Source organism: Magnolia sinica, chromosome 19 (assembly GCF_029962835.1).
Source record: "Magnolia sinica isolate HGM2019 chromosome 19, MsV1, whole genome shotgun sequence".
Classification (NCBI taxonomy): domain Eukaryota; kingdom Viridiplantae; phylum Streptophyta; class Magnoliopsida; order Magnoliales; family Magnoliaceae; genus Magnolia; species Magnolia sinica.
Window position 1 is genome coordinate 20844689 of NC_080591.1, and position 24452 is coordinate 20869140.

At 41.7% G+C, this 24452-nt stretch overlaps 2 protein-coding genes across 2 annotated transcripts; both read left to right on the forward strand.

Annotated features, from left to right (window-relative positions):
* The first annotated feature begins 1491 nt into the window (after window positions 1–1491).
* LOC131234548 (uncharacterized) lies at window positions 1492–11866 on the forward strand. The gene is made up of 3 exons (XM_058231486.1): window positions 1492–1626; window positions 7928–8186; window positions 11366–11866. Exons 1-3 carry the CDS (start codon window positions 1610–1612, stop codon window positions 11864–11866), a joined length of 777 nt encoding a protein of 258 aa, XP_058087469.1. The 5' UTR covers window positions 1492–1609.
* Window positions 11867–12710: 844 nt separating this feature from the next.
* Window positions 12711–20046, forward strand: LOC131234549 (uncharacterized). The gene is made up of 7 exons (XM_058231487.1): window positions 12711–13999; window positions 14352–14722; window positions 15001–15264; window positions 15454–15659; window positions 15755–16390; window positions 19156–19307; window positions 19353–20046. Exons 1-7 carry the CDS (start codon window positions 12897–12899, stop codon window positions 20044–20046), a joined length of 3426 nt encoding a protein of 1141 aa, XP_058087470.1. The 5' UTR covers window positions 12711–12896.
* The last annotated feature ends 4406 nt before the right edge of the window (window positions 20047–24452 follow it).

Here is a 24452-nt window from a genome sequence, read left to right on the forward strand (position 1 = left end):
ACCGTGATGTTTGTGATAAATCCATCCCGTCCATTCGTTTTAGGAGATCATTCTAGGATGTTATACCAAAAATGACATGGACTTAAAACTCAACTGGGCCGCACGAGAGGAAACAGTTGTGATTTAGTCACCACCGTTGAAACATTTTTAAGGCCACAAAAGTTTCTTATCATGTTAAGTTTTTCATGTTTTCACTTCATCCCATTGGGAATGACCTTATAAACCGTTTGGATGGCATATAAAAATCAAGGTAGAGCCCAGAAAGATTTCAATGGTAGAAAACTATTTCCTCAGTTTTCCCTCTCGTGCGGCCCAGTTGAGTTTGAAATCCATGTCATTTTTGGTGTAATGTCCTATAATGATCTCCTAAAACGAATGGACGGGATGGATTTATCACAAACATCACGGTGGACCCCACTTAGCATCCCAGCGCAGGAACTTCCTGCGAAAGCCTTTCGCAGGAAATCCCCGTCCCCGGGAGGCAGAGGATCCGCGCTCCAAAAGATGATGCGCAACGCTACGCTGATAGTTTTCTACCATTTTGCAGCCGTGATGACTCATCACTACACATGGGACACTTACAAGTAGATCTGCACCATCCAAAACATTGACTCAATCTTGAATGGGGCATACCTAAAAAATTCACACCACCTTGACTATCCTATCCTTTCGCTCACCGAAATCTAAACCGTGCTGTTTTATTTTGGGCCCACTCATTTGAAACCAGCCAATTGGATGGTCCTGATCACTCTACCAGTGACAATTGAGCGGTTCAGATTTCCACACATGTCCATCATGTGTACATTGGATGAATTATACCACCATTTAAAAATGGCAGTGGGCCATCAAATATTCTAACCCCAAATAAACATTCAACTTAGAGCAGTTATATGATACTCAGGTTGCGTATGAAACTTGATAAGCGGGCACTCAGGAATTTTATGGTAGTACGTATCAAATAAAAACTCCCAATTGTGTAGCCTACTATCTATGACCAAGTAATCCCATGATCAGACTGGTTGAACGGTCCTGACCTCTGATTCGGGGACACTTCTTTGTGAAAATAGAACCGTGGGATTTCTTTCATTTTTAACGGTCCAATAAAAGTCCACCAATCCGATAGTCAGATAATCAAATAAGCTTTTTTTTTTTTTTAATTCACAAGCGGTCGCTACACCGGTACCATAATTCGGATGGCTTAATTTGACTACTTTTGTTCCATGTGCGCAATTTCTAAGTGCCTGTATATCATCCATCACAGTCCAGAGTATCAATGTTTTTTTCTATAAGTCGTTAGTTAGCCGGAATTCTGTTTGGAAAAAAAAAATATTCCAACTTTGGGTTACGTGTTTTAGGACAGGCGTGTAAACTCTACCCAATCCAAAGGCGGCTAACCGTACCATGTTCCAAGCAATACAAAGTACTATATATATAGACGGTAGATTACTTAATAGGGTTAGTCACACCAAAAATACTTATACGTTGGGAAGTGAAGAAAACCCAAGATTTGTTTCACCCACTAATTGCAATTTTTTGATTGATTGTAATTTTAGAGTTTGGATCTTTTGGAAACCTGCGTTTGGATTTTTGGCTGGCTAAGGGAGGTAAAATGGAGCTTATGCCAAGGTACATAGTTTTTACAATTGCATTCATGAAAATTATGTGTTGTTTTTTTTTTGTTTTTTTTGTTTTTTTTTGTTTTTCAAGTAAGAATACTGGATTCGAAAGTGAGTTGAATTGCCAAATGCCAAAAATGAATGATGTTTCCTAGTATTTGCATGGTAACACTAAAATAAAAAAGAAAGTAAAAAAGAAAAGTAGAAACCACAAAACAGATTTATGTGGTTTCTCAAAAATCACGCCAATCCACCATGTTCAAAGGTTAAAAGAAAAAAAAAGAAGAAGAAGATATCAACACAATGATGCCTCTTTCTATAAAATATATATTACCCTTAAGGAATTAGGGTTTACATAATACTCCAAATAAAATTATAAAATTACATAATCAGTACACCTTTGATGATCAAGCTTCATGTATAGATCTTAACAGTATTCACAACTTCCTAGCTTGTGGTTATGTTTCTTTTAATTCCAACTTGAAAGCAATATATTTGCAATTTGATATTGTACATAAACTAATGCCTAGAAAAGCAAATGAAACGCTTTCATAAAATTAAAATTCTCAAAAGTTCCGGTAAAAATGAGGTTAAGGTTTTCAAAAAGAAAACTATGAAAATATTTTAGGGTGTTTGGACATAGGAATGCTATAATGCACGTAAAGAAATGTAACTTAAAATCCTTAAGAAAGATTGATTTTAATTTTTCTTTGTGTGTGTGTGTGTGTGTGTGTGTATATATATATATATATTAAAGATGCTAACTTTAAATGGATTCCAGGTACGGTCATCTTATGGGTATTCTCTACCTTGGAAAATGATGTAACCCTTTTTTAGCAGAAATGAATATCCATTTTTTCTAGGAAAAGCTAAGAAATGGAAATGAAAAGAAGTCTCTAAAGCTACTTTTTATCTCAAATGGAGAGAGTGTGAATTTTTAATGAAACATTATAAGAAAACAAGCCTTTCCTCTCGGTTCAAAATTGTGACAAAAAAGTTAAAATCAAGGCCAAAGTTTTTAGTTCGATTTTGCGACAATTATTCAAACCGGTGCTGCAACTCCGTGATAAAGGTTTTAGCCTTGGTTTTCGGCAACTACCTTTTAACCTCATGTCTTCAACTGATACTAAAAGACCCTTGTAGCTTTGGTTCTCATTAAAATTGAATTTTCTTTTGGAGCTTCCCACATTGCCAAACACTTCCTATAGAGAGAGAGAGAGAGAGAGAGAGAGAGAGAGAGAGAGAGAGAGATATGACATAGAAATAGTTTTGGGTTTAGTTTCATTGCACCATATCATAAAGAGCGCATCAATGAATAAATGCCAATCATACCAAGAATGTAGCTAGGGACCAGGTTTTTTAATTCAGCATTTGAAACAATGGACCACCTAGGGATGGATAATAACCCAATGATTTTTTAGAATGTATGTTCCTATGTTGGGCTGCCCAGTCCAGTCTTTGAGTACAAGGGCCACGTGTGGGACCCACCTTCTGTGTGTATGCCATCCAACCCATCCAGAAGTGTTGATAGCTGTGCAAGTTGGACACCCCAAACACAAGACCAACCCAACCATCGTGTGGGTCACTGGAGGTTTTTGAGTAGCTGTCAATTGTTTTCTATAGTGTGGCCCACCTAATGAATAGAGTTCTTATTTTTTAAGCATCCCACTATCATGAAGGGCCCACTTAATGTGCTGGTGGATGGAGTACACAACATGGTGGGCGTACATAAGTATGAGTAGGTGAAAGATTTTTACCTCAAGATGAATAACATTTTACAAGCAAGTGAATCACTATAAGGAAAATCTTATTTCCTAGAGAGGAGCCATCATTGGTTATAAAATACAGAAATAGAAAATTTAAAATAATAAACTAAAAATAATAATAGAAGAATCTAGATAGCTGAAGCATGTTACCGTCGCTATCTTAAAGATAGATTTTTTTTTTATTGGAAGACAATCCCTGATGCACTGAGTTGTAGCAAGTCTACCCTTGGGATACAACAACTCTTCTCGAAGATGATCAATTTTAATAAGGTACCTTCGCGATCTTAGTCACACGAGCTCAAGAAAGCTCAAACTAAAATTGCTTAGAAAGTTCTCAGAGAAAAAAACATAGAGAGGAGATATTTTTACATGATTTTGCAAAGGAAATGTAGGTAGTCATTAGGGCTCGAGGTGCATGCGAGTGGCGTATTAAATGCATGTCAGTGCATACCGGCTCATTAATTTGAGATAGGTGTATAATGACATTTTGTCTCCATATGCGTGAGTACAAAACATATGCCTAGAAAACCAAAAGTATCCGATAAAAAACACATCGCACTATGCCTCACTCACGACCACAACACGTGTGCACCAGGTTGCTTACATGGCATACCTTTATTTTCCAATATAAAAGATTAGTGTGAGATTTTAATATAAAGACTTTTTCTTAACAACTTTTCAATATAGGATAAAACTAAACTTAATTAATACAAGGTAGTTAACAAAGTCAAAATTAATTTTTTAGATTTTTCAAATCTCATTTTTTAAATTCTTTTAATCCAACACCACCAATTATTTATTTATGGGATATTTGTAAAAACCTCTTTTGTAGTTTTTAACATTTGTAAACACTCCCCCTATGATTTGAATGATCGCAATTGCCTCCTTTACAATTTTGGATTCAATGTAAATTCCCACACATGGTCCATTAGTGCTGTCATCTTCAGAGAATGACCGTTTTACCCTACCTGGCATTTAACTAGTGGAAGATGACTGCGCCTACCACAGTGGATTTTGTCATCGAAGCCATTCAATGTGGTCCCCTGTCATGAAAATGAGAAACTAAAAAAATTCATGTTATTCAACCATCATGTGGCCCACCATGTATATTTGGAGCTTTTAGATGGGTGTCGCCTGCCAGGTAGATTTGGAGGTTTTTGGATGAGTGTGGCCCACCCCATAATTTGATAATCCTGATTCTTTTGCCATCCAATATTTATCACGGAGGGATCCTTCTAAATGGGTTGGATAGCATTTATACACAAGCAGCAGGCCCCACATGTGGGAAAACAAACTCCTAAGATGGCCGAGGAGGGCATTTTTCTCATTTGTTGTACATTTTTATTTATCACAAGCACGAGAGAGCTATGTGCAATGATCTAGACCGGAGGAAGGGTATTTACATTTGTCGGATATCGGAGGGAGATGTTTACAATTAAATATTTTATTGACCACATGCTTGAAGGTCAAATGAAAGCTGCTAAAGGTCATGTGCTTGTGACAAATAAAAATCTACAACGAATGACACTTTTCTTCCTATGAGTTAACTCGGCCAAAATGAGTTGACTCAGTAAACTTCCATTGAGTTTTACTTGGACTCTTGAGAAGTTATCCCAATACTCAACTAATACAAAAGAACCGGTCTTAGAAGACTTTAACTCGGTTCTCAATACTCTAAGTTAACTTGTTGAGTTTGGAACTACAGGGTCCTATTTAGAGCTGGCCATCGAGTTGAGCTAGATTTGACCTAACTCAATCCGATTTTGAAATAGGCCTGATCCGAACTCGAACTGACTCGGTACTGAGTCTAGCATGCCTGACCCGATTTGAGTCTGGGTCTGGCCTGGACTAATCCAGATAGAGTCCGACCCAGTCACAAGTACCGAGTCGAGTTATCGGGTAACTCGAACTTGACTCATTTTGAGTTCAGATTGGACGAAGTCAACTCAATTTGGATTGACTCACTCACTCGGTTTGGATCGAGTTAGACTAGTCGAGTTTGACTGGCAAGCGTTGGCTTGGGTAGGTTGGCTTGGGTAACAAGGTGTCTGGACAGTCAAACTGTCCCACATGTGTAAAGTAACCATTTATATTATAAGTACATTAATAAATCTAAGATAATTTGTCCTTAATTAATTACTGGATTAGATTGGGTAGGCTGGCTTGGGTAACAAGGTGGATGGTTCCTAATTAATCCTAACCTAATTATTAAAATGATTGAAAATTTCAATCCAACTTACTTTATCCATTAATTAAAAATATTTAAAAATAAAAATATTGTCATTTTGTATAAAATATTTAGAGCTCTTAATTAATATAAAATTAAACTATTATACGGAATATCATGATGAAAATTTTACAACTGATATGATCAACCGAAGGAAGATCTTAAAAAGCTAAGGTGATTGTTGCTACAAGATGTGCCACTCGTTGACGAAAGCAAACAACCATGGTGTAGACACATGAAGAAGAATGAAAAGTTATTGTTTACATAGTGACATGGAATAGTACAAATGATTGCATGTTTAGTTGGCGAGGATTCTTCTCGATTACATATAGTAGAATATAACTGGTCATAGGACTGGTTGATTATGCAAAGATTGTGGAGAGTATTTCTGATTAGAAATGTAATTGGTCATGCCTACTAAGTGACTAATAGATGTAAGGGAGAGTTCGAAAATGATTTCTAAGATTTTACATCACTGTTGTTCATATGTCTATAAATAAAGCTAAGAGTGAAGAGCTTCAAGCCCAGGCCATCTCAACATAACTCTTTTATACAGCGCAATATTGCTACTTATTCCTCATTTCTTATGGGTACATTTAGTTTAAATTTGGTCTAACTCCTTCACTACTATTCAATACAATACTGCAAAAAGTATAGACCGTTACAATATTATTTATCCCTCCACCCTAGGTTGACTAACACACCACTAGATCATTAAGAAGATTGCTTAAATCTTGAATAGAAGACTTCAGGCCTTTCTGACTATATGCTAAGTAATTCCGTCAACCTCCTCACTACGAAGTTGAATCACAACCATCTCGCCACGAGCCCAGTCATTGCCAGGATTTCAAATAGATAATCACCCCAGCCGACTTTCTTAAACTAGACTGTCGAAGATTCTCCCTTTATTGGTCGTCCCACCATGTAGCTTGATTCCTGTCAAGTGATAAACAGACTACCGACCATACCGTGTCAGATGACTGTCATGCTACCAAGCCCGGCCCGGCATCCCTTCAAGTAAGGAACATGTCACTATATTTGTCTTTTTAAGTTAATTGTAAGTATTCCTATAATAAATATTAATAAAGTATTTTCATGTTTAAGTTTGTTTGTTTTTCATTTATATTATGTCACTGTTGAAATGTGGCAGTTATCACATGTTTAATTGGAAAATATTTCATCCGGAAGACAAAAAGAACTTATCGAAAGAATGAACCCTCCCCTTTGCAAATCTCGATCTTCTATGATCAATGATAAGATAGATGGTCGAACTGTACAGACTTCGGTCTCTTAGCTTATTTGGGCGCCTATGGTCAAAGACATTTGGTTCATTTGAGCCACATTTGGCTCAGGCACACACGACACACATGCAACATGTATGACCAAATTTGAGCCAACAACTATAGACTAAATTAAATCATCCGAACCAAGTTTAGGATTCTTATATATATACAGATATATAATCCCTGCCTCTCCCCAACCCCCAACAAACACAGATATCATCATATCATTATATATTATATTTGTATATATATATACAAACAGATATCATAATATATACGTACACAAACATAATATAATACACATAATTATATAATACACACACATACATTCTAGAAAAAGGTACTATGGGTTGATCTCATGGGAGCTTCCCATGAGGTTGAGCTTTGTGGGCCCCACCGTGATGTGCGGTGGACATCCATGCCATCAATCACATGCACCCTTCCATGGTGGCCGTGGGCCTAACAATCAAGCCAATCCATGACTTAAATGGGCCACATCATAGACAACAGTTGGGAGTGGATACCCACCCATTGAAACTTTTCTGATTATTTACCAGGCCCACTGAGATGTGGTTCCAACATCCACCCCATACATTTTGTGTGTGTCCCAGTTAGATGAGGCATCACAACAAATTTCAGGCCATTCCCCGCCAACTCAGTACATTCCAAACGAGGTATATTCAGTACATTCCAAACAAGGTATATGCAGTGGATGGCCATCTTTCATTAATATGAGCCGCTCTTACCATGCCCCACCATCACGAATATACACTGGAATTCTCTCTCTCTCTCTCTCTCTCTCTCTCTCTCTCTCTCTCTCTCTCTCTCTCTCTCACACACACACACACACACACACACACACGCGCGCGCGCGCGCACACACACACACACAAAGATTTATGTTGATGGCTTGCTATAAATAAAAGCATTAGCACAGGATTCTTTTTCATGTCGGATGTCTCTCTCTCTCTCTCTCTCTCTCTCTCTCTCAGTCACTCACTCCACTCTAGTACTGAATCTTTGAGTTGGGTCACAGAAATATGGCGAAAACAAGCGACGTAGATGGAGTTTGCGGTAGGGACGGCTATGATGCTGTTGTTGTGGGGTCCGGCTATGGTGGGTCGGTCGCAGCGTGCCGTATGTCAATGGCTGGCATGAAGGTGTGTTTGATCGAGAAAGGACGGAGGTGGGAAGCGCAGGACTTCCCGACAAACAGTTTTCAGATCATATCGACGGTGAGGATGGAAAACAGGAACTGGGGCATCAGCTTCGGACCCAAGGATGGTTTGTTTCAGGTGCACTTCCATGGCGACCTAGATTTCTTATTTTTAGCTATGGTTGTCTTTGTTATGGATTCACCACCATATTTGAAGTTGTGGTGTATCACTCACCGTACGCGTATGCATGCTGTACGGGAATCCAGACCGTCTACATCATGGCTACCATTGGATTGCATGATTGCCTATAGTTGATACTTGCTACTTTGCACAGTGAATTTTGATCACGGAACATATTTTATTAACCATCCATTTGTTAGTTACCAAATGGACGGTTAGTATTATTTAATCTTTGTGATTCTATGGTTAAGATTCTATCCATGATAGGACCTACGGTTTGGATGGTTTGAATTGACTTGCATGCATGTCACATGCATCAACTATGATACACAGGGACTTCGAAAATGGTGGTGAACTATCACGATGGACTTATCATGAAACTAGTACAAGAATGGCAGGGAAGCGGATTACCCGGTGCCTCTTCCACCACCATCACCTACCTAGAGACGAGCGCGACTTGGCTGCTACTCCGGAACCAACGATGTCGATGGGAACTCGACCTAAGGGCCCACATCGATGTATGATTGTATATCCACGCCGTCCATCTGTTTTTCCATCTTATTTTGGAGAGTTCTACAAAACATGAAGCAGATATAAATTTCAGGTGCACCACACCGCAGTAAATAGTGATCATTGAAAGTCCACCATTAAAACTTTCTAGGGTCCACCGTAATGTTTATTGACCATCCAATTTGTTGATAAGGTCACACGGAGCTGGATGAATGGAAAAGACAAATTTCAGCTTGATCCAAAACTTGTGTAGCCCACAAAAGGTTTCGAATGATTGATGACCACTATTTCCTGTGGGGTAGTCTACCTGAAAATTTTATTTTCTTTATTTTTGGGGATTTAACCTAAAATAATCCGGAAAAACAGATGAACGGCGTGGATAAGAAATGCATACATCTAGGTGGGCCCTATGGTCAGGTCCCATCCACTTCGCTGGTTCGGGGTGGCAGCCAAGTTGGGCTTGCTAGAGACTGACGGTAATGTCAGGGCATGTTTGGACGGTGGGATTAGGTGGGAGTAAGTGGGAGTGGGTTTCGAAATCCCACTCTTCCATGTGCCGACTGTTTGGCGACGGGATTAAGGTGAAATTCATGAGATTTCTTGGATATCTCGTCGGCATTGGAGAGGATCGACTTTAGATGCATGAGATTACAAAAGATTGTAGGAATGGAAGCAAATCTCACCCAATTCCGCCTCAGAGAAGCCCTACTATGCGAACCGATCGAATCAGCGCGGAGGTGGGACTGTTGAGTGAGTAGACCACCAATTGAGCTGATCGCAGGGGTCACTTTCCATTCCTCTTAATACGTGGATAGCGAGTTTGGGAGCAGAAGAGTCTACCATACCTGGTTCACACAGCGCCCAAACCACCCAAGCTGGAGCCCACCATGCTGTATCTGATGAACGGGTTTGATGAGAGATATCCACCATAACTGGCCTATACACAAACCTATGGTTAGCAAACCATCCGCACTGCTCCCTGTGGTAATGTCCACTTGAGTGGTGGATCTTTCTAATTTTTGTGAAAAGTAACTATCATCTAGGATTCCATATGATGGACGGATTGGATTTCATGTATATAACATGGTGGCGTCAAAGAACGAGGGTGTTTCACGCTTTGCATAAAAGGGGTGGCGTCGTGGATTTCGCCCCCAAGAAATAAGAGCGACGTGACCTCTTAGAACCGGTAACTCATCTGCGGTAGTAGGCCGGAATCGTAACTACCTGTATTTTACGGATCGCGTAAAACATCTGAGCTCAGTTGGGCCTGCCGTGTTATATACATGAAATCCATTCCGTCCATCAAGGTGATAACCCTTCTGACCACCGGTATCTATAAAAGATCAGACGGATACAAAAGCTCATATGGGCCATACAGAAGGGAATGATATAAAATTGCACGTGAAACGTCTAAGGCATTGTGGGCCGATGAGTTTTGGATCAAGCTGATTTTATTGTAGTTTTGATAATCCTGATGATTTACACCTTATGAACGGGTTTGATTAAATACATACATGATACGCCATAGAGGTCTTGTACACGAACCTATGGTTGCCGTACGGAGCGGCCCACCTGAGTATAAAGTAATGACCGATTGTCAGATTTGAAAAAAATGATGAGAGTAGTGTCTTAGGCCATCCAAATATTTTATGAGATGAGAGTAAAAACGCCGCCATCTAAACCCTCCACCCAAACATCATGCCTAATAGGAGTTGTAAACACAGGTGGCATGGGAGCTCATGAAATTAGAAAACCTAAGACAACAACCATTATTATCTTCTTTTTTTTTTAACCCATCCCACCTAATCCCTTCTAATCCCACCGTCCAAACTGGTCCTCAGGGGTTCTTTGGGTCCCACCGTGGCCGTCCATTCAATATTCCAGGTGATTAGCCCAAAAATGAGACAGCTGGAATGCTTAAGTGTACCACGCCAAGGGAAACATTGCGGATTGAACGAGCGCCTTCCCTTCGTCCATATCCATGTGAAAGCAATCTTGACCATCCAAATTAAAGTCCATGATTATCTGGTCAATATTTTTCAGATTGGTTTCATGTTTGCATGGCAGCCAATGAATGTTTGTTGGATCTTTTTTGTCTTTTTAATTTTTTTTTTAATGCGCTTGGATCTAAGTAACCGTATAGATGAACCTATTGGACCGTCCAAGAATCACAACGCAAATAGGAGCACAGTAACTTATGTTGCTCTCAGACCACTGGAGCATTTCTCATAATACAATAATGCGTGAATAATAAAAGGATAGTAGCATTGGGTTTATCTCATGATAAGGAAGAATTAGGTGACTCTTGCTCATCCTCAGGAGTCTAACTTGCTACTGCGCAGTATTCCATGCATGTGGGGCCATGGTACACCTATCCAAACCGTTGATCATATGGGGCCTGCCACCAACGGGTGGGAACATGGAAATCTCCCAGTTTGGTAGATCCTAGCCGTTCAACTATTCAAAAGCCACCACATCCAAAGGCAGCTGGGACCTTCAAATACTGAAAATTCCATCCCCCATCCAACATGGGGCCTATAAGATGAACGGTTTGGATAACAGAACCATGGAACCCACATGCCTGATCAAAGAATTCAAATATGAAGCTGAGATGTTAATGGCCGCAGATCCATGAGCAAGGCGATTCATTAGCAGGAACGGTCTGTGGGCTCGGGGGAGGATCGTTGGTGAATGCTGGTGTGATGGTATCGACACCGGTCCGTGCCAGACGGGACCCGAAATGGCCAAAGGAATGGCAGCATGACTGGGAAATCTGTGAAATATCAGCATTGGGAATGCTGAGGCCACAGAGTATCCCACTGGAATTTGGCAATTCTAGAGTCATGAGAGGAATATCCGATGAAATCGAAGACTGCAGCATGAATTCGATCAAGCTGAGTGTGAATTTTGGCCAGGAGGTGGGGCCCAGTCCGATGGGATCACAGCCGTTGGATAAATGCTTAGCGTGTGGTAATTGCATGTCAGGATGTCCTTACAATGCCAAGAACTCATTAGACAAGAACTACTTGGCGACGGCGATTCAGGCAAGCAGCTCATCTATGTGTGTGAGAAATCCTGATCATTCATCAGGTAGGGTACTCTTTGTATGTGCCATGGCCCAAAAATAGGCTGCTTGATCATTAGATAGGGCATATGATGGGGCCCACCAGATGAACAGCCTGGATCTCTTACACACATACTATTTCCTTGGTTTTGGGTGAATAGCTGTTCTGATGCAACTGTTGGTGTGTTTATCAATCGCAGGCTGGATGTACGGTGATAACAGAATGTCAAGTTCAGTATGTGGTGAAAAACCCAGATGACGATTTCCAAGATGACAGTAGGATCGGTGGAAATCAACGGCGAAGATGGCGAGTCTACTTGGATGATCTTGAATATGTATGCTGTGATTTTGTGGTTCTTTCAGGTATGATTTTAATCCAACCACTCATCGGCATCACACAGATCACAGGCTTGCTAAGAACACATGGGCTCATGGATCACACATGCCAATGTGGCACACGTGTAGGAGATCCAAGCCTTTGCCAGAGATCAGTCCAATCCGCTCATCAGCTAGACCAAAAGAATATGGACAGTTTCAAAAACTTGACCAACTGTCTACATTCAACATACACGCGTGGCCCACCAGATGGGCGGAATGTGTGGCTGCGATCGTACAAGTTGTTGCATGTTCTGTTAGAATCTTGTTTGAATGGTTGAAATCAAGCGGCTCAGATTAATAGAAATCGTGTTTTTTTATAGCCGGAGTTCTGGGGACGGCGCAGATACTCTTCCAGTCAGAAAGGAGAGGTTTGAGGCTCTCAGAGAGGCTCGGTTTCGGATTCAGCTGCAATGGGAACAATGTAGCCTACGTTGCGGGAAGTTCTGCGCCGTTGAATGCTTATGGACTGAATAAGAAGCAATTCTCAACCATTCCTTTCCAAGATCGGCCCGGCCCAGCCATCTCTTCATCATACACTTCTTCTCTGGGGTTCAGTATTCAGGTAGAACCCTTCATCACCTCTTAATGATCATGACCCAATTTTTTTTTTGGGCCAGTGGCATGTGGACAGTAGGGCCCACCTGATCAATGATGTAGATCTAGCACACGTGCAAATCCACTTAGATTGGTTCACATAATAGGTGCGGCCTACTTATATGTTTATGGCCTTCTTCTACATAGGTGGGCCACCTATTCAACGGATAAAAACATTTGGGTGTTTTGTGCAGAGTGCAGTGCTTCCAACATCATATCCTTACTTGCTATTTAAGGGGATCTCAACGTATGGATGGCCCACTTGTTACTGGTTCTTACACGGTGTGATCGACAAGTTGAAGTATATGGTGGGCCTGAAAGCTAGCCAAGCAATGGTGTTCAACTTAATGGGGCATGACACCAGTGATGGGAGAATTACATTAGACAAATCAACGGACAGGATCTGTTTCACTCCTCCCCACGACCCACTGCTTCCCTGTAAAATCCAGGCACTTCAAAAGCTCACAAAGAGGATAGGAGGGATCTTGTTCATGTCGAGGTACCGCAGCACTTCGGTGCACCTCTTAGGAGGGTGCAATGTAGCATCAGACCCTTCACATGGAGTATGCAATCCAAGCGGTCAAGTTTTTGATCTGGACGGTCCATCCGATACAGTCCATGCCGGACTGTACGTCTGTGATGCCTCCTTGATCCCTTGCTCTGTTGGAATCAATCCTTGCCTTACGATTGCTACGGCCGCAGAACACGTTAGTAAGCACTTGGTGCAAGATGTTCTGAAGTACAAGAGCTTGAATCATAGTCCCATTCAATTTAGTGTCGCAGAACCAATCATTCCCATTGATTTACATGATTTGAAGTTCAGCGACAAAGTTGTGGATTCGATGCTAGTGGCAGGAACTGATGGAAAATCAGATGTGCGGTTGAGGTCTTCAGATGAAGTTTCCATGTTGAGGAGGGAGGATAGTGCAGTCATGTTTAGAGAGACCATGAGAGGCTATGTGGGGGGAATGCCATGTACAGCTTATCTTGAAATGAAGATGAACTCAGGCGGTTCGAGTGGCTGTGATGAAGGGAACACAGCAGCTGGTGGGCCACACTCGCTCCTGAGAGGAAAGGTTGGCGGGTACGTTGTATTTCCAGCCATTGACAAGGATAAGCTATATATTGTAGATGGGAAGGTGGATCTGTGCAGCATAGACCGTCGAACTCCGTATACGCAGTGCATGCTGTACCGTCTGCTACTAGCGACGGCCTCCGGTTCAAGGTAAGAAAATTCCATTATCAGATGTCATTGAGATGCTGTTTTTCTGTGATTTTCATGGCAGATGTGTTTAATTATCTGGACCATTGATCTTGTGGGTCATCATGTTGGGTGGCCAGGCCATCTGATCAATGCAAACTTCGACATTGGATGTGGCCCACGGCTCATTTGATCTAACCGTCTATTTTCAGGACAGTGATTGGATGGATACATGGCTTGATTCACCTGCTTTCTGGGCTATGGTCCATCTACATGATTGCCCACAATATCAACACTTCTGATATCCATAAATATGGTTGAGATTTTTTGGTGGACACAGCACATTTAAATTTAAGAATCATCAATCGCATTGCAGATACATCCTTGAGGGGAGGAAGATCTTGAATCCATATCTCCTGGCATCTTATGCTTGGAGAGAATCTACGACACTGCTCGTCAATTTCAAGATGGTCCAACAGACCGACAGTCCTGATAAGAGAAGGTGCGGCGGTTCGAGAGCGGAACCAATGAATCTCACAGGGGAGCTTCATTTATCAATGGTGGATCTACTAATGTGCTTGATTAGCATGAGAGGGAGCCAAAGATGGAAGTTTCTATACCTTTTTTTACAAAGCCTCTGTAGAACTTACATCACTCAACGGCCGCGATCGATCCATGAGGAATTCAAACACTTAGAGATGAATCAGAGAGCTTACCCACCTTGCATTCTTCATGAGATAACAACAGGTATTTGAAAATATACATTCCTTTTGGTGTGATCTCATGGTGTAGTTCTGAAACTCAGCTAAGTCGAATCAGCTATCCGAATTGACTCGACTCGGTTGAACTTTGAGTTGGGTCACCTTTCGTTTAGTCCGAGTCAGCTCATGATGGTTTCTCATTTAACTACCTATTGGAGTTGACGCAGCCCAATACAACTGAACAATCGAGTCAACTCAGTCTTGCAAACTGGTTTTCATTTTGATCATAAATTTCTCATGGTTATTGACCATTACATTGTTCAGATGATGGATTTGTTATCAGCTGCAAGCAATGGAAGTGTAATCAGAATGCTTGGAGATCCGACGGTGAGAAGCCGCTGCATCCGGTTCTACTGATCAATGGCCATTCTACTGAGAGTTATTGGCTACCAACTGAGTCAAGAGATCTGGTTAGAACTTTAGTAGAAGAGGGGTATGAGACATGGCTACTTCAACCAAGGCTACACCGTCTGCACCTTTCGAAGGACTTCACCATCGAGGATATCGGAAAGTTCGACATCCCCGCTGGTAAAATTCACAATTCCAAACTTTAATTTTGATATATATATATATATATATATATATATATATATATATATATATATATATAGAGAGAGAGAGAGAGAGAGAGAGATAGAGAGAGAGAGAGAGAGAGAGAGAGAGAGAGAGAGAGAGAGAGAAGGATGAGACCACATTATTTTTTCTCTCTTATTGCAGCGATTGCTAAGATGAGGGAGTTGCATGGGCCATCTGTGAAAGTTCATGTGATTGCACACTGCGTGGGAGGATTATCAATTCATATAGCACTCATGGGAGGCCATGTCTCTGCAACCCAAATAGCATCTCTCTCTTGCACTAACTCTTCCATGTTCTTCAAGCTCACTACTTCATCATTAGTTAAGATGAGGCTTCCACTCATTCCTGTAAGCTCTCTCTCTCTCTCTCTCTCTGGGAGTCGAACATGTTGATGATCCAACTCGGCCATAACCAGGTCTTTCCTGACTCAATCAAATTGCAGATCTCTATGGCGATACTAGGCAAGAACCGAGTCCTATTGATGTTTGCCAACTCCAAGGACAGCCTCCGGCACCGCCTTCTGAAAGCCATAGCGAAGCTCATACCGCGCTATGAGCGGTGCACCTGCGACGAGTGTGAGGTCTTCTCGGGCATCTTCGGCAACGCATTCTGGCACGAAAATGTGAGCCCCACCATGCACCAATTTCTCAAGGAAAGCCTACCGATGCTGCCCATGTCCGCCTTCCCCCACCTTAGGAAGATATGCCTGGCGGGCCACATCATTGACTCCAATGGCTGCGATGCTTATCTGATGCATTCCGAGAGGATGGCGGTCCCGACGCTATACGTCTCTGGCGGGCGGAACCTTTTGGTGACCCCACAAACCTCATTTCTTGCTAATCAATACATGAGGTTGCACCAACCTGGGTTCACTCATAGAAGGGTGGTGGTGGATGGTTTTGGACATTCAGACCTTTGGATTGGAGAAGAGTCCTACAAGAGAGTGTTTCCACACATCCTATCACACATGAAACTAGTCGAACAAGGAAGCAATGGGGGTAAGAACATGGAAGAGTCCAAGTTTAATAAGGATTCCTTGTCATGGGCTGACTCAAATGATGGGAATGGAGGGCTTTGGGTTTGTTTGATCTCTATATTGGTGTTTTTGTTCTTGATTTTCTTGGGTTTTTACTAGTAAATTGCATTGTTCATGGTTGCATTTGTTTCTATTGTTGTGATAGTCTTTCATATGTTATGAAATCAAGTGTAATATATAAGACTAATTTATGGTGAAACAAGTGAGAATGTCCTTGGCGATTTTCTCAGGAGATATTTAAAACTTGAAGATTTTCTTAGGATATTATTAGGAAAATATTGCCAAAAATACAAATATTTATTATAAATTAATAAATAAATTAAACTTTTAAATATCTATTTGAGAAGGTCTCAAATACTCCTACTGATTGGACAAGTCATGGTCCACTCAGAGGATTAACTTCCAACCTATTAAGTGAATGGGAAATAAATCCAGCCCTTCCAATGGTTATTACTAATAAGAGGATCATCTAGTGCAAAAATCGGTCCTAACTCCTCACGTGGACCATACTACAGAAAACAATGTCTACATATTGCTAAATAGATAGATACAAATATGATCCACTCAATGACTAATGCATAAGGCAATCCTGGTGATGAGGCCAACCTATTGGACTGATTAGATGTCAGCGATCATATGATGCAACTCATTTTGAAAACAAGCCAAGTTGGAACATAGTAGAGTTTGACTCGACTCAACTTGAGCCTAGTTTGGCTCCACTCAAATATATATTATATTATATTATATATTATTATATTTAAAAATTTAAAAAATTAAAACTTAAACCATACCCTACTCGTCCGTCCCTTTTTTACCATTTCCCTTACCTAACTTGTCACGCTCGAGCTCCTCTCTCTCTCTCTCTGCCACTCACCCGAGCTTGACTTAGCGTCTGCCCAACTTGTCTTAGCCATACAACTTGCACTTGCCCAAGCTCTCTCTCTCTCTCTCTCTCTCTCTCTCTCTCTCTCTCTCTCTCTCTATATATATATATATATATATATATTACTAATTGAATATTTGATTTGAGGGTTGGGTTAGTTGGGTCAGGTTGTTGGGTTGAGTCAGGTGAGGGTTGAGTGTTGGGTTGGGAGCAGACTTGACTCGATTTGAGGTAAGCTCGCATCAACTCAATTCACTAGCTCACCTCGCGGTTGACTCGAAAGGTTTGACAAACAAGCCAAGCTCTAATGGTAGGCTCGAGGTCGAACTCGAGGGGAGCATGGACAAGCCAAGCCAAGCTTGACCCACCTCGACTCGACTCGGCTCGATGTACAGCCCTAGCAACATTAATATCAAAGTAACTGAGTCACTGAATTGGTTCGATCCAAGTTCGATTCAAGTTGGGTTCGATCCAAGTTGAGTCGGGGCCAGCTTGAACTCGGCTCGAACTCATTTTTGAGCTCAAAATATTGGCTCGACTCGGCTCGAACTCAGCTTCGAACCGAGTCGAATTGAGCTTTTTCGAGTTGAGTCAAGCGAGCTAACCGAGCTAGCTCGGTTTGTGTACACCTCTACACGGAACCGCCTCCATGAGTCATGCATGTAAATTTTGAAATGGTTCATCGCACTCTTTTCAACGTCCAAAATTCTTGGAGAGAAATTTTCCAGTAAGAAGCTGATAATCCATAATCCTGCACACAGCAATTGTACAGTTGTCATATATGTACCTTAAAATATACCGTTCAGATCATTCCTGTCCCTTATACATCGGTTGTACAGTCCTAACTGGAGGATCTTTGTACATTTAATAGATGATTAAAGCATAAGCATGACCAACGGTCCAGATTCGAAAACAAATGGCCATCAATCAAACATCAGGACCTTTTAGTCCATCTATTAATTTTCGGTCTTTGCACTATCTACAGAGGGCCCCACTATTTGGATCTGGTCCACATGATCCACTATAGCTAAGTCGATACATATCAAATAACTCAATTCTTTGATTTTATTTATTTATTTATTTATTATTATTATTATTTTTTCATGTTGTTTGATCACTGCAATGGACGGCCGAGAGCTAACAAACTTAAAATTCTCATGCAAGAACTTAAAAAATCAGGAGAGGACCAAAGATTGCTGCACAGATAAAAGACAAACGATCGAAATCAAAATCACGCAAACTGAATAAATACAAGGTATTGCACAGTACACTCCAGTTTTGATTTCTGAGTAGTGGGGTCCTTTCTTGGATGATTCAGGCCATTCGTCTGTCCATTCAAACCATGGATCGACCATATATGTATAATCAACTTGGTAGAATAATCCTAGCCATAGAAATTGTGGCCTAATAAACAACAGTCCACATTCAACTGAAAAGGTTCATATTCAACGGTCCACCTTCCAATCTAAGAGAATTTTGGAGCATGATCCATCCACGTAGGAAACTCAATCAGCCTGGATAGAAACCAGCGGGTCAAAGTTCAAACCCGACGAAATGTTGAACTTGTACTTGTGGATCAGTTGGACCCGACCACCCTAATGACAAATCAACGCTCCCGGTAATTTGATCGGGATTGTGGTCCATCTCTGTTTGCCAGACCATGATGGGCTTCTGCCGGCTGCAAGGTCAGGTGATCTTGACTGTCCATCTGGTGCGTTCTACTGATAATGGGTGACTGAAAAATCCCGATTGCCCGCATATTACGCATCAAACGTGGGTGCTGGCCATTTTCTAACTGTTTGTTTTAAGGAAGTTATTCGAGCGGATAGGATTGATCAATTAATGTAAAGTTTCACTAGGTCCTCATTAACTGCAAGGACAGCCATGTGGACAGTTTGGATTATTTATACATACATCCGTGCAGGTAAATTTGGATTGGCCAAGAGAGGTGCATGTCATCCTCGATGTACCAAAATCAGTCTCTTACATTCCGATCAGGCAAGATCAGCACGTCCTAGGGAGATGGCTGCAGTGGCGTCTTGCGGAGATTGTGGACAGTGCCCCCGTTGTTATCAGGTACCTTTTTTCTGTTCTCATTTACTGGGAATTATGGCATGCTAGGAATGAAGCTAAATACGAGGGTCGCAAGATGAGGGTTGCGTCCTCCATTGCTTGGATTAAATGGTGGGTAGACCTTATCCTTCAAAAGGATGCAGTGATTAACTGGAACTCGAGCAAGGGCAGAAGGTTCTTGGGCATTTCCTTACCCAAGGATAGACCGATGAGGTGTCATATAATCAGATGGAACAAGCCAGTAGCCGGGTGGGTCAAGCTTAACGTCGATGGTTCTTCTAGAGAGAATCCGGGCCTGTCAGGAGGTGAGAGTGTCTGTCATGGGGACACTGGCCATATGATTTTCGCCTTCTCCTCAGGCTATGGGGTGTGCTCCAATAATATTGCAGAAGTGAGGGCAATACATGATGGCATCTATTTTTGTCTGTTGAGGGGTCTTAAGAATATCGTTGTTGAATCGGACTCCGAGTTTGCTCTTAGCCTCATTCTTGGGAAATCCCGTATCCCGTGGACAATGAGTCCTTGGGTTGTGCGGATTCTTGCCCTTCTCAAGGAGTGTTCCGTCGCCTTTTCCCATACATTCAGAGAGGGGAACGGACCTACAAATGCGTTGGCGCGGATGGGTAGCGAGCACCAAGTGGACTCGGTTCACGAGCATCCTCACTCTCTTCCATGGCATTTGAGGGGGATGCTCGTTCTAGACAGGTCCAGGTTGGGGACCCTCAGATCTGCTCCTTTTTAGTGGACCCCGGTCCCGTCTTGGTTGTTTTTCTTGTTGATGTGTAAGGTATATGATAGGAGAGGTCCAACTTTTTTTGGGTTCCCTCCTGAAGCTCGTCATTTGTAAATCTGTTGATTACTCGTTAATGGAAATATTTTTATTTTTTAAAAAAAGTCTCTTACGTTCATCGGAAATGGATTGGCTACTCCCCCTACCACCAGCCCTGGGTGGTGGTCAGTGGTATGTGTATCCCACCATTTCGATAACGGCTTACGTTACGGTCTTCGAGGCCGTGTTATTGGGCATAAGCTCCTGACTTTTCAGGCGGTAGTACGGAGGGCTCAAATTTACAAGACTAAGTAGACCAGCACGCAAAGTGACCGTGTGTAACACCCTGGTTCTCGAAACCCGAGAACGATCACTCGAGTATGAGAACCCAAGTATTACACTATGAAGTAACAACTTTACATCTAATCAATAGAAAATTTCACGACATAAAGTAAGGCAACTATTGTATAAACTGAGACGATCGTAAGTAACAGCAAAGCAGTTCAATACAAGTAAGTGAAACGAAATGAAATCCCCTAGTAGGGGAATTTTTATTACAATCTAAGTAAAACGTAAAACATGAAACATGAAAGTATGCAAATCCAAAAATATTATTTGAGCTCCAACGGCTCAACTACACCGGTATGAAGGCTCTCCTTACCGAACTCCTACTCAGCCATCCTTGGAATCCCATCATAGGGGTCTTCACCTATTCATCATACCTGTGTCTATTTGGTGCAACCACACGATTGGGTGAATGAAAACTCAGTGAGAACTTCCTGCAAGGATTCATGCATATCAAGTTATTCCAACATAGTTTAAACCAATATATTAAATCATAATGAGAAGAATATGAACTTATATGTAATGTATGGAGGTATGAATGTATGCTCAAGTCGCAGTCTGGGGATGCACATCCAGCTGTCAAAATAAAGAATCGCCTAAGGAGAACTAGTCACTTGAAAAAATACCCATAGGTACGCCCAAGGAGAACTAGCCACCCGAAAAAGACCATGCAAGTGAGTGCACCCAAGGATTTCTCCTGGAAAAATACATGGGGTATGCCCAAGGAGTGTTTAATCCTAGAAAAGCCCTATATAAAGAAAAACGCCCAAAGTGACCCAAATGCACAGGTTCTGTGAGTTAAAATAAAGTGTTAGAACTTTCAGTAAATTGAACAGAGTATGGCTTACATTGAGCACTCGAAAAAGCTCATATGTCATGCGTAAATGTCATGTACCATGATTCTCATGCACATTCCATAGGATTAACAAGATTAATCTCATAAGCATGATTAAGACTTGTGGTCTTTTAATAGAATATCTAACATTTAAATATGAGCTCAATATAAATCCAATTGCTTTCTTTAGGCCCAAGTGAGAGCCCACAAGTGTGACATTTCAAGCATTCTAAATTAATAACAAGTCCACTATCGTTCTTAAGTGAGGACATAGTCCACCCTTGGCATTCTTTGTACAACTTGTGGGATAAAAGTAATGGAAGCATCATGTCTCTTTTCTCCTCTAACAAGGCTAGGTACAAATCAAACCATTACTTAGGAAAACACAGAGAATGCAAGGCTAACTCCTAAACACATAGTTATTAATTGTAGGACAATTGTATGACATGAATTATAGAAGTTAATATAATAGTTCACATATATTTCATCCAAATAAAAAAACTAAGGACTAACTTAATATGTTTGATATTCTACGACAATTCTAACATGGATAAGGGTAATGTAGCAATTCATTTTTCAATTGAAAACAAGATCTCTTACCTCATGATGTAACTAGTGGGAGTGTACATGGATAAAAGCAATTCTAAGTGTAGCATAATGAGTGTAACACAATCCTTATAAGATGGATTAGGGGCATGATCATTAATTAAAATTAGAAGAGACATAATTACCATTCACACAATCACAATGTTATTATACATTTAAGTTCAAGCTATCTTAGAATTCCATGGAATGAGGAAGCCAAGTGGGATATCCCTCACCTTTCAAGTCAAATTTATTTGCTTATATTGTATCCTAAGCATGGCGATCCACATGAGTTAGTTCCCAGCTCAACTCGGTACCGATTTCACGATCAAAGGAAGCGTTTGGGAATCAACATTTCCTATATTTCAAATAAACATCTAGGTCAGCCTTCTCAACATCTCAAGTTGTACATGCCGCTGAAAGCTCTATTCCAGGGGACACTTTGGTCGAGCACCCTCCTCCAAATGTCGACAGGGACAGAGTAGGAGCTACGGAGCTAAACCCCATGTCCATATTTCGAAGATCTCTCGGCCAATTAGAGAATGCCGAGCCCCCCCCCCCCCCCGATCAGGTGCATTCTTATCCAATTGAGAAAAAGGTAGATCTCCCAGGCACAGATATATCCCCCCTATCTAATGAAATTATCCCCTATACTAATTTTACATCTATCCTAGATGGAAAGACACCGCCCCCTCTAGGGATTTGAAGATCAGCTGATCACTCCCCTGTGTCCCCAATTTCAAGTACGGGTGACGGTGAGGAACTAGAGGAGGGGTCTTCCCCTTGCCTCACCCCGTATTTTTGTGCTGGGAGTGTGGAACATTCCCATCCCCATAAGGGGCTCTCAGACGGTTGTATTATAGTTTACAGACAACTAGACCTTTCGGTAGATCTCTCTCCATATCATCTTCACCGAAGCGAACCAGAAAATCATCATCCCAGGAGGAAAGAAGGTGACAGAATGAAGGTGGCCTCTTAGGAGTCAGTGGCTCCTGAAATAGTAGAACTCCTCTCGCCCAAGCAAGGTAGGGAAACCCCCGACAGGTGTGATGTCAGGGTCCACCTTCCCTCTCATATAGCAAAGAGGGGCAAATTATTCATGATCAATGCAAAGTAGTAGATCAAAGTTTGGTTGAAGCAGCTTAGTAAGATAGGCTTAAAAAGCTGCAAAAGAAGGCCATATTCTCAGGAAATTTGTCTAATGGATAGCTTCCTTATTTGGAATGCCCACGGTTTGGCCAATGCGGCCACTGTCCGAACTACTATCAGAATCATTCGACAATTTAACCCCTCAATTGTAGCTATTCTTGAGCCCATGGCTGCGGATAGGAAGAGGGTGGGTATCAGCCTAAAACTAGGCTTTCACGCATCTCTCTCCAATGCTGAATTCGGGGGTAAAATTTGAATATTTCACAATGGTAATCTCTCAATTTCAGTTATAGGAATGACGAACCAAATTATTTCAATACATGTCTCTCCCCCAAACTCCCCTGCTCCTTGTTGTCTTTCCTTTGTGTATGCAAAATGTTCCAAGTTAAGTAGAAGATTTCTTTGGGACTCTCTTGATTCTCTCACTTCTTTTACATCTGGTCCTTGGGCTGTTTGTGGGGATTTCAATGCGGTGCTTCAGTCCAGTGAAAGTTGGGTAACAGAAGTCATGATCAGGTCAGCTCGATGGAATTCCGGGAAGCTATTGATAAGGCAGGGTTGCTGGATGCTGGCTTCTTGGGAAATAGGTTTACCTGGTGTAACAACCATGATGTGGGCACTAGGGTGTGGGCCAGGCTAGACAGGGTTCTTTGTAACACGGAATGGACAAACATCTTCAACGGCTTTCAGGTAAACACCTCCCGAGGTAGAATTCCGACCATTCCCCAATTCAGGTGAATTTCCCCTCCCCTGCCGCTCCAGTCCTAAGACCCTTCTGTTTTCAACGGATGTGGCTCCTGGATGGCTCTTTCGCGCAGCTCGTTGCAAATGTCTGGCACCATCATTTGTTGGACTAGCCCTATTTAAACTTGCTTCAGAAGCTTAAGAACCTTAAAGTGCAACTAAAAGTCTGGAACAAGGAGGTGTTTGGAAATATTTTCTATAACCTCAAAATTGTAGAACAAGACCTGATCCGAGCTGAATCCCAGGCCCAATCTTCCCTCCCTCATATCAGCAGAGAAGCTCTAGCAGAAGCTCAGCAAAAGCTAGCCAACCTGGAGCTAGCGGAAGAAATCTTCTGGAAACAAAAAGCTCGCAACAATTGGCTTTCCGAGGGAGATCGAAATACAAAGTTTTTTCATCTAGCTGCTTCTGAGAGAGTTAGAAGATCCTCCATCCATGAAATCCAGCTTCAATCAGGGGATATCACTTCTAATCAAGCTCAAATCAAAGAAGAAGGTGTTCGATTTATGCAAGATCTCCTTTCGTCTGCCCCCTCTTCTAGCCAGTCTGGGGGTGCTGATAGTCTTTTGGACTACATCTCTTCCCTAGTTTCAGCTGCGGACAATGACCAGATGATGGCGCCTCCTTCCTTTGATGAAGTCCGTCGATCAGTGTTTGCTCTCCCCATTGATGGGGCCCCCGGGCCAGATGGGATTTCTGTTGCTTTCTATAGGGGTTGTTG